The sequence below is a fragment of the Natrix helvetica genome (genome assembly GCF_964273705.1).
Source record: "Natrix helvetica genome assembly, chromosome: 1".
Taxonomy (NCBI): domain Eukaryota; kingdom Metazoa; phylum Chordata; class Lepidosauria; order Squamata; family Natricidae; genus Natrix; species Natrix helvetica.
The window spans coordinates 366,611,015-366,621,269 of record NC_138548.1 but is presented as its reverse complement, the minus strand read 5'-3'; the positions used below and the strand labels follow the sequence as shown (position 1 = coordinate 366,621,269).

The 10,255-nt window shown below is 45.1% G+C and overlaps 1 protein-coding gene across 1 annotated transcript in view; it reads right to left on the bottom strand.

The window, feature by feature from the left end:
* The window catches only part of LOC309384788 (uncharacterized protein), a 14,592-nt gene extending 8,002 nt beyond the window's left edge, over positions 1-6,590 (bottom strand). Inside the window, exons 1-4 of the mRNA XM_081938571.1 lie at positions 6,529-6,590; positions 4,623-5,183; positions 3,475-3,589; positions 3,277-3,344 (exon numbers count right to left, since the gene is read on the bottom strand). Coding sequence (XP_081794697.1) covers positions 3,277-3,344; positions 3,475-3,589; positions 4,623-5,006 — 567 coding nt within the window. The 5' untranslated portion in view covers positions 5,007-5,183; positions 6,529-6,590. The remainder of the gene's footprint in view (positions 1-3,276; positions 3,345-3,474; positions 3,590-4,622; positions 5,184-6,528) is intronic.
* Positions 6,591-10,255: the final 3,665 nt, after the last annotated feature.

Sequence of the window (10,255 nt, the reverse complement as noted above, 5' to 3'; positions counted from 1 at the left end):
GCCTCAGACTCCCAAACCTTCGATTGTATTATGAAGCTGCGGTATTAACGCATGTAGCAGATTGGTTCGGGAAAACAAAAATGGAATTGCTGAATATAGAAGGCCATGATCTTGTTCTGGGATGGCATGCATATCTTTTTTATGAAGACAGGGTGGATAAAGTGTTCAACAACCATGTTCTCCGTAGTGCCTTGATGAGAATATGGAAGAAGCACCGGCCCAATTGGGATTATAAAATACCGCTTTGGTTGGATCTTGCAGACACCATGGGGATTATGAATATTAAGTCACTCGGGGGTTGTTTATATAAAGATGTGCTTATTGCTGATGGGGGCGAATGGAAGTTAAAAACTTTGGAACAGCTGTTGGAAGAAGGAATTACTTTAAATTGGTTACATTACATACAGCTTCAGAAGAGATGGGAAGAAGATTGCAGGGTCGGTTTTATGGATAAAGAAGTGGAACTGATTAAGCAGATAAAAGAGACTGGTCCAAAACAAGTTAAAAGAATATATAATGTACTGTTAGAAAGAGATTCAGAAAGTGAATTGGTTAAGGATTGTATGATTAAATGGGCTCAGAATTTTGGTGAAGTGGTTATGTTGGAAACGTGGGAAAAAATATGGGTTCAGAATGTTAAATTTACACAGTCACAGAATTTAAGGGAGAATTTCTATAAAATGTTTTATAGATGGTATTTAGATCCTAAAAAATTATCATGCATGTACCCAAATGTTCAACCAAAATGTTGGAGATGCGGGTGTCTAGATGCTACTTTTTTTCATGTATGGTGGACTTGTAACAAGGTTAAAGCTTTTTGGATAAAAATATGGTGGGTTATGCAGAATGTATTTAAGAAAAGAATACAATTTACTCCACAAATGTTTTTATTGGGTATAGTTAAGGATTTTACCAAAGGGGAAACAAAATTGGCCTTGTATATGGTTACAGCAGCTAGGTTGTTGATTGCGCAACATTGGAAAAAAGACTTTTTGCCGACAATTGATCAATGGATTCAGAAGGTGGCGGGGTTCGCTGAAATGGCAAAAATTTCAGCTTTCTTAAAAGCTCAGAAACAGGAGGATTACACACAGGAATGGGCAAAATGGATTGATTATATACAGAATAAATACCAGACTAGGAGTTATTATCTAGCCTTTAGGTAAGAATGTTTAGACCGATAGATGATCAGAGTAAATAGTATATGGGATGTTTGGAATTGTTAGAGTGGTATACAGCGGAAGTCAGGGGGGTGGGTTTGTGTGGGAGGTGGGGGAGGGTTAGGGTGGAGGATGGGGCAATATATATGTATGAATAAATTAGAAGATGGGACTAATGAAACATTGTTAGGCTAGGAGAAATTTATATTAAGAGTTATAGATGTTAAATTAGCTTAGAAAATGATCAATGTGTTATTATTAATTTAAGAGAAATTTATATAGTGTTTGTTGGGAGGAGAGGGGTTATGAGTAATCTATTTTAAGATGGGGGGAGGGGAGGGGGTAAAGTGTTTGGTATAATATTTGAATGTGAATTTTTGCGGGGGGGTTGGGGGGTATAGCATTTGTATGAGATTTATATTGTGTGGAGGGGGGGGTGAAAAGGGGGAAAATCTGTTTGTATAAAACTCTTTTAATAAAAATAAAAAAAAAAAAAAAGAAAATACACCCTCTTTGGGTTCTATGGTTTTACCTATCAGGACATAATAAAAATCATCTGGTCCTTAGCAGTTCTTATAAGTAATTAAATACAATCTCAGATAAACAACACATGACATATTATACCATGCCATCACTTATTGTACAAAAAGAAAAGCAACAATAATTTGAGGTGATCATTTTCTGTATGGCTTTATCAGGCTCTCACATCACTGCGAAGGAATTTTGGCTGACTCTTCTTTACAACACTTTTACAGTTCATTGAGGTTTGTGGACATTAGTTTATGCACAGTTCTCTTGAGGTTCTGCCACAGCATTCCAATTAGATTGAGTTCCGGACTTAGACTGGGCCATTGAAACACCTTGTTTTTTTTTCTTTTTCAGCCATTCTGTTGTAGATTTGCTGGTGGATTTGGGATCATTGACCTGTTGCAAGACCCAATGTCAACCAAGCTTTAGCTGTCAAATAGATGGCTTCCCGTTTGATTCTAAAATACTTTAGTATACAGAGGCATTCATAAACAGCTCAGTGACTGCAAGGCTGCAAAACAAGCCCAAATCCTCACCCCTCCATCACCGTACTTGACGGTTGGTGTGAGATGCTTGAGCTTATATGCTGTGTTTGGTTATAGCCAGTGGTGGGTTCTGGATCCCGTCAAAACCAGTACATTGCGCATGGGGTCAAGCATCCTAGTCGAGCATGTGCGCTGCGCACGCATGCGCACGCCACTACTCTGCGACACCCAGCTACGCAATTGGCCTGTTTGCGTTATAAACAGCTATGGAACACTCCATTTGGGTTTTTTTTTTTCTAAAACAAATGATGACATGGTGTGATATGTCATGTGTTGTTGTTCATCTAAGGTTGTATTTACTTACTTTTAACAACTGATGATAATTGGGACACGGTGGCTCAGTGGCTTAGCTTGTCGATCAGAAAGTTGGCAGTTCAGCGGTTCGAATCCCTAGCACTGTGTAAAGGAGTGAGCTCCTGTTACTTGTCCCAGTTTCTGTCAACCCAGCAGTTCAAAAGTATGTAAAAATGCAAGTAGAAAAATAGGAGCCACCTTTGGTGGGAAGTAACAGTGTTCCATGCACCTTCGGCATTTAGTCATGCCAACTACATGACCACGGAGACATCTTCAGACAGCGCTGGCTCTTTGGCTTTAAAACGGAGATGAGCATCGGCCCCTAGAGTCAGGAACGACTAGTACATATGTGCGAGGGGAACCTTTACCTTAAGAATTGATAAGGACTGGATGATTTTTACTATGTCTTGATATGTAAAGCCATAGAACTCAAAGAAGGTATACAGTCTATCTCTCTTTTTGCCCCCTCTCCTTCAAAGATTAACTAGAAAAATGAGATTTAAGAGCTAGCCTTTGAAAATATTTCCTAGTAATAATCTAAGAGTAGAAATTATGAACCCCTGGATCCAAACAAACAACTTCAAAGAAAACTAAGCTGACTGATAGCAACTCGAATCTTCTATTCTCCTTTCCATGTTGCTCAAGAAAACACAAATAATCTAGCCCAAACAAAAGTGCTTTGTACATTAGTTTCACTTCCTGTAGTAAAGCAAATATATAAATCTAATAAATTATTTTTTCCTTCTTACTTGAGTTGCAGGTTCAACCATTGTTTCATCTCCATCATAAAGAGCAGACAACTTCATTTGACTCTTCCCTGTAAGGGATACAGAATTTTAAAATACATAATTAACAGAATAGGATGACATCATCTATATGATAGAAGACATATAGATGAGACAGCTGAGATCTCTTTTGGTAAGCGGGGGTGGGGGACCTTGGATTACCTCCTGAGATATCCTGACTTGGATCTTCCTGAGAGATCCTTCTGAAAAGCAGCTCTTGGGAGGAATTTGATGGATTCTTCCTTCCCTCAGGACCTCTGATCTCCACCGCAAAGGACTTTAAGTAGGAGGCAAGAGGAAAAAGAAGCAGAATTAATAGACACCACACAACGTAAAGTGGATTATTGTTCTCTGAACACAACTTCAAAGTCCCCAGGATTTCCCATAGGATTTCCCAAGGTTCTCCCATGTGACACCACTCCTGCGCGAGCTGCACTGGCTCCCTGTGGTCTTCCGGGTGCGCTTCAAGGTGTTAGTTACCATCTTTAAAGCGCTCCATGGCACAGGACCTAGCTATTTGCGGGATCGCATTCTGCCCCATACATCCCTGCGACCAATTCGCTCTCACAGAGAGGGACTCCTCCGGGTGCCGTCCACCAGACAGTGTCAGAGGGCGGCGCCCAGGAGTAGGGCCTTCTCTGTGATGGGCCCAGCCCTCTGGAATGACCTCCCCCCAGACATCAGGATAACGACCGATCTCCGCTCCTTCCGCACGAAACTCAAGACCCACCTGTTCCAACTAGCCAGCCTGGCTTAAACTAGAACTTTCTAACCTCCCTGGCAATTTTAATTACGGTAAATGTAAATTTTGGGGTTTTAAATTATTTTAGCTGTTTTAATTTATTGTTATTTATTTTAACCTAGTGGCTTTTTATTGGAATCTTATTTGTTAAGCATTGATGTCACCTCCTCCATGCCACATCTGTATATTTGTTTTGATTGTACATCGCCCCGAGTCCCTTTGCGGAGAGGGGGCGACTGATAAGTCAAATAAATAAATAAATAAATAAATAATAAATAAATAAATAAAGGATCAACAAGGAGGCAATAAAAAAAAAGAATTGCTGTCCCCAATTGATGATACCTAGTTTGTGCAATGAAACATCTGGAAGAAGAAAAAAGCAAGCTCAAATGACCCCTCATTTCATCCCTGAACTACAAATATTCTCCTTTATTGGTGACTGATCTCCTACAACGGATAATGAAATAATGTCCTATAAGAATTAGCGTGATATATCCATATTTTTTGAGTGCAAGCTAAGTCTTTATTCTGTATTCACTTTTGGACTCCTAAGATGAAGGTATCTCACCTGCAACTTGAGCTCTTCCACCTGGCTCAGGAGGAAGCCTTCTGCCAGGGCCACCGCCTGGGAGCTGGTCTCTGCTCCACACTCCCGCACCCAGCTCTCCATCTCTGGGGAAAGAAGGGCCATGAGCTGCTCCAGAACCACCAGGTCCAGCATCTGGGCTTTAGTGTGTCTTTCTGGTCTCAGCCATCGCTTACAAAAATTGTGGAGTCGGCTGCAAAGTCCTCGAGGACCCTCAGCCTCCTGGTATTGGAGGCTCCTGAGGTTCCAGGGCTGAACTTCTGAATGCATGATGGTTTGCTCCTCCAGGATCTTCTGCCCAATTCTGGTCTGTACAGCTGAAAGGCCTTTTCCAGTTCTCTCACTTGCTAAAGGTTGTGTCTCCATTTTTTCTCTGCCAGTAACACAACTCCAAGTGGGTCCAAGGAATCTTGTAGATCTCCAAATGCCTTTTCATTCATAGGACCGATCCCAGAGCCACTGGAATAACCACAGGCGGCCATTCAGCGCTTTTTTCCCAAGCAATAATTTTACATGTCAAGAATTTAAAATGGTTTCCAATTTCTGTATTTGAGATGGGGGGGGAAAATCCAAGAATGAGAAAGTGGATACTTTAACCATTGAACAACAGTTATTCCCACAAAACTGGAATAAGATTGCAATGGAGTTGAGCAGATAAATCCTGTTTTTGTGCATGTATGTGTATATTTGTGTGAGTGAAGTACACTATTTTTTCTTACAAGGAACGATTTCCAATCTATATTTACCTCCAAGGAGTATTCACATAAACTGCCAAACTCAAAACAGGTGAACAAACCATGGAAGCTCATTAGAGGCAGTCCTCGAGTTACTACCACAATTGAGCCCAAAATTTATGTTGCTAAGTGAAACATTTGTTAAGCGAATTTGCCCCATTTTACGACTTTTCTTGCCTGAGTTGTTAAGCGAATCATTGCATTTGTTATGTTAGTAACACGATGGTTAAGTGAATATGGATTCCCCTTTGATTTTGCTTGTCAGGTCACAAAAGCTGTTCACATGATCCCCGAGTACTGCAACTGTAAATATGAACCACTTGCCAAGCATCTGAATTTCGATCATGTGACCGTGGAGAGATGCTGCAATGCAGTGGTGGGTTGCTAACTGGTTTACTACTGGTTTGCTCGCGCCATCCACCACCGCCGCTACCAGTTCGGCCAAACGGGGCCAAACCGAGAGCAACCCAGCTCTGCTGTAATGGTTGTAAGTGTGAAAAATGGTCATAAGTCACGGTCATTTTTCAGTGCTGTTGTAACAGTGACTAAGTGGACTGTTGTAAGTCGAGGGCTACCTGTACACATTGAAATGCCAGGAAACGACGCTGGCTAAGGAGGATGCCCCCTTTTCCTTCTTCAGGGTGTCCTTTGGAGAAGAGAGCCTCCCTCGGACTCGCAGGCAGATTCACACAACCTGGCTGGAGCCCAAACGGCTCCATCCCAGCGCAGAGCCGAGGTTCTCCCGAGCAGGACCGGGAAGGAGGCAGCTGAAGAGGCCGCCCCGCTTCTCATCCCCTCCGGAGACAAGATCGGGTCCTCGGGGAGCCTGGTGCGAATCCTGCCTCCTCCCCGGCCGGCTTCTCTCCTCTCCTGCTGGGTCTTCGCAAGGCCGACCCTCCCCTCCCCCAACTCGGCCTCTTCCCCTCCCCCAACTCGGCCTCTCCCGACACGGGACGGGAAGGGACCCCCGGATCCCCGCCGCCTTCCTGGGATCCCCGGTTCTTCTGTTGCTGCTCTGGAGCTCCGCTTCCCTCCCTGTATGGCTGGGGAGCATGGGACCCGGGGTTGCAGCCGGAGGAGGGCCGGGCGCGGGTCTCTCCCTCCCCCGTCTTCCTTTGCACGGGAAGAGTCCCACCCCACCACTTCACCCTCACCCGGGTCACGTCTGGATCTCCCCCCGCCAGACTCTCCCGCAGCTTCTGAGCCTCTTGCGGAGCCGCAAGGGTTAAGGAGAGCGAGTGCGGCGCCCCAGAACGGCAAGTGACAACGTCACTCCCTTCGCAGCCTAATCGACCAAAACAGCTGTGACCATCCCCCTCAAGTGGACCAATAGGGAAGCGTCTGACATTATATTCTCTTGGCCGATCGCGCCCCCTTGCGGCTTTGGCAAGGTGCCAGGATTCTAGAAAGGGCGGGAAAGAGGAGAGCGTCTGAGGCGAAGGGAGAGCGCAGGGATGATGGGCATGGGAGTAGGAGGAAAGGCTCGCATCAATTGCTCCCTGCCCGACGCGGCGAGCCTGAAGACTCTGAATAAAAAGAAAAAAAAAAGAAAAATGTCTAAAATGGAGGAAAAACTGAAACCTATGGATATTCCAGAAATTTTACCTCATAAAGAGGCTCCTTAATTGAGAAACGGAGAGGGGAAATGGGATTTCATCTCTGACTGGAGAAAAAGGTGGAATTACAAAACTGAGAATGGAAGATTGTGAAAAAGGAATATAAATCTAGACTAGGATGAGGGAAAAGCCATTTTTTACATAGGGATTCAGTAGGAAATTCAAGAGATGTGACTAGGAAGCTTAAGCCCTTTGGAGAATTTAAGGCAGAGATATATCATGTGGCCATAAATAAAAAGAGAAAATGAAAATATCCGACCACATTTGGAGTCTACAATGACATACAAAGAGGTTAGCTACAGTGAGCAAAACAAAGAATTTAAAATGATGGAAAAGTGGTTACAATCCATTTAAAAAGAATGGAGCTAACCTTTGATTTATCTTTATGTATCTATTTCTCCCCCCCCCTCCAATTTCACAAAGAACATTTAATAAGCAATATTTGAAAAAACAGCTTGGATCCAGTAAGAACCGAAATGCCATCCTCAGGCTGTCCAAACAGTTTAGTATGTTAGTAATTTTTAATGCAAGAAAGAAAAGATAATGGCAGCATCGAGTAGACGCACAGGTCAGCGCTCAGCAGCCTGAACACGGCAGCAGGCAAGGTGGCATGGTCACACTGGCAGCTGCTCGGGAAGGGGCCCTTGCAGGCCGGTGGCGGGGGAGAGCTCCATAGGTTGTATATACGGGCCGACTCGCTCTGTATCAAACAGGAGCAGCCCAGCAGGGTGGCCAAGAGCAGTGCTGTCCAGACAACGAAGAGCCCCCATGAGTTGCTCATCCCAGATGCTGTGAGTGTTGTGTTGAAAGTGAAAAACAGATCCATATGTTTTGGAAGGGAGATAAAAATAAATCCTGCAGTATCTTGCTGCTGCTGTGCAAACCTCAGCATGGGCAAGTAGCCTTGAAATGCAATGGGGCAACTGACAGTGCGGCCAGCGATGGAGCTAGGGTTGGTTGTGGGGCTGCTGCCGGCATCCATTGATATTAGACCCACCCTTGTTCAGGGTAGAATGCCTAGCCAGGGGGAATCTGGGTTTGCTGGCGGTAGCCTAAGGGGTGGCTGGCGAAGTGGACTGACTAGCTTTGGCAGGCTGAAGACCCCTTGTGGCAGCCCAAGGCTAGACTTGCCCAGGGGGTCCAATGGTAGGCTGACAGCTGTGACAGCTTGAGCTGTCAACCCGATAGATTGGGCCCACTGAGGGAGGCTTTCATACAATGCGCTCTACGCTGAGTGAAACAAAGGGGAAGCTCCATTCTGGGTAGTCAGGTTCCCCTGGATGGGGAAGGTGAATGTCGATTAGGGCAGAACCATGATTGCCTGGCCAGTTTGGTTGTGCTGGTATATGGGCCTTGCAGCTCTCCACTTGAAGATGGTAGTGCGCTCTGCCCGCGCTGAGGCAATCTGGTGCTTCTGAAGCATTGGATACCCGGCTAATTCCTCCTCAGCCTGGTAAAGCTCCTGGGAGGACAGCCATTTCTCTGGTTCCTGGTGCATTGGGACCACAAAGCCATCGCCAGAGACATCCCCACATCGGTGGAACTGTTGAGTTGACGGCCAGGGGACATGCTCTTTGGGCCAGGCGCCCAGCTGGCGTTCAACCTCTGCTGCCTCTGCGGCTGCTAGTTCAGCCGTCAAGGGGTCCCAGAGCTGTCTCTGCAGAGCCCGCTGGTTCCCGCAGCTCCAATGATGATTTTTCAGTTGAGTTTTCCTCTGGCTTCTTCTCCATCTTTCCTGAGTCTTCCCTCTGCCCGGTATACCGGGTAAGTGGCTGGAGCTCAGGACCCTGGACAGCGACCCCACGTGCATGAGGAACTTGTTGCTTTTTATTTGGAGAGTCGAGTTAATATCAGGGTTCCAAGTAACAGACTGAACACAATCAAAACTCCGGGGCCTGAGGTTTCCTCAAAGTATAGATTTATTAGGCAAGTCATATTGGCACAGCTGGTGAAAACCCAACTCGGAAGGTCCCGAGGTTTTCCCCGCCCAATTCAAAACCCATAGTTCCCCCCCCCCCCAGTAGACTCATCCATCACGTGGTTCAATTAGGTCACAATCCTGAGTCCAGTTGGTTTCTGTCCATGCTTCTCCAGGTGCTGGTGAGAACGTCCTTGGTTCATAGGGGAATTTTATTTTGGCTACATATCCCCAGCTATTTCTACTCCCCCCCACCCATTCCACAGCTTTAACCAGCTTCGCTGTGGCAGCCCTGAAGATGATCCAAAATGGCTTCAGGGTTGACATTAGCTTTTTTGGTTGCTGCCACACACAAGTAACTCAAGTTTAAGCGATCATCCATTCGGGCTCCCAGGCTCCCTCTCACTTACTGTTTCTGAGCCAGGTTTCATATAATCGTTTTTTTCCTGCCCAGGTGTAAAACCTTACTTTTCTTCACATTAAATTTCATTTTGTTGGATTCAATGTTATCTCATTTGGGTCAGAAAGGCACAATATGTCAGGCCTGGAAGCAATCTTTTGTGTTTGCCCTTCAGGCTGCCACATTTAGTGCTGTGGGAAACTGGGAGGGGGGATTGTATGGAGCAAGGGTGATATATATAGTCTTGAAAACATCCCTTTTTCAGAGAGTCAAGGATATCTTGCCCTGCACCTGGAGGGGCGTGACTGGGAGACACTTCAAGTTGGGGTGGTGCTTTAATTGGACCATGTGATAGATATGTGAGTGCTGGGCAGGGACTTGGACTTTCTTTTGGGTGGGGAAAACTGGAAGCTTTCAGATTTGGATTTTCCCAGATGTGCCAATATGACATCTCTAATAAAATGGAACTTCGAGGAACATCCAGCCTTGGAGTCGTCTTTCGTTGGAGGTGTTACTTGGAACCCTAACACAATATGATATACATAAAAATCTACAGAGACATGATAGAGTAGTGGCTAGAATGCAGTATTACAAACTAGTTACCCACAGCCAGGAGTTCAATCCTGACCGGCTCATGGTTGATTCAGCCTTTCATCTTTCTGTGGTCGGTAAAATGAGGATCCAGATTGCTAGGGACAATATGCTGATATTGTAAACTGCTCAGAGTGCTGTAAAGCATTGTGGAGTGTTATAATAGTCTAAGTGGAATTGCTATTGATATACAGCAGTGGTGGTGAACCTATGACACTTGTGCCAGAGGTGGCACTCAGAGCCTTCTGTGGGCATGTGCACCATTGCCCCAGCCCCGTTCCATCACATTTCTCTGTCGCGTTTCTCACCATCATTTGCAGGGAAATAAGGTTTTTTGTCTAAAAAAGTTTAATCAA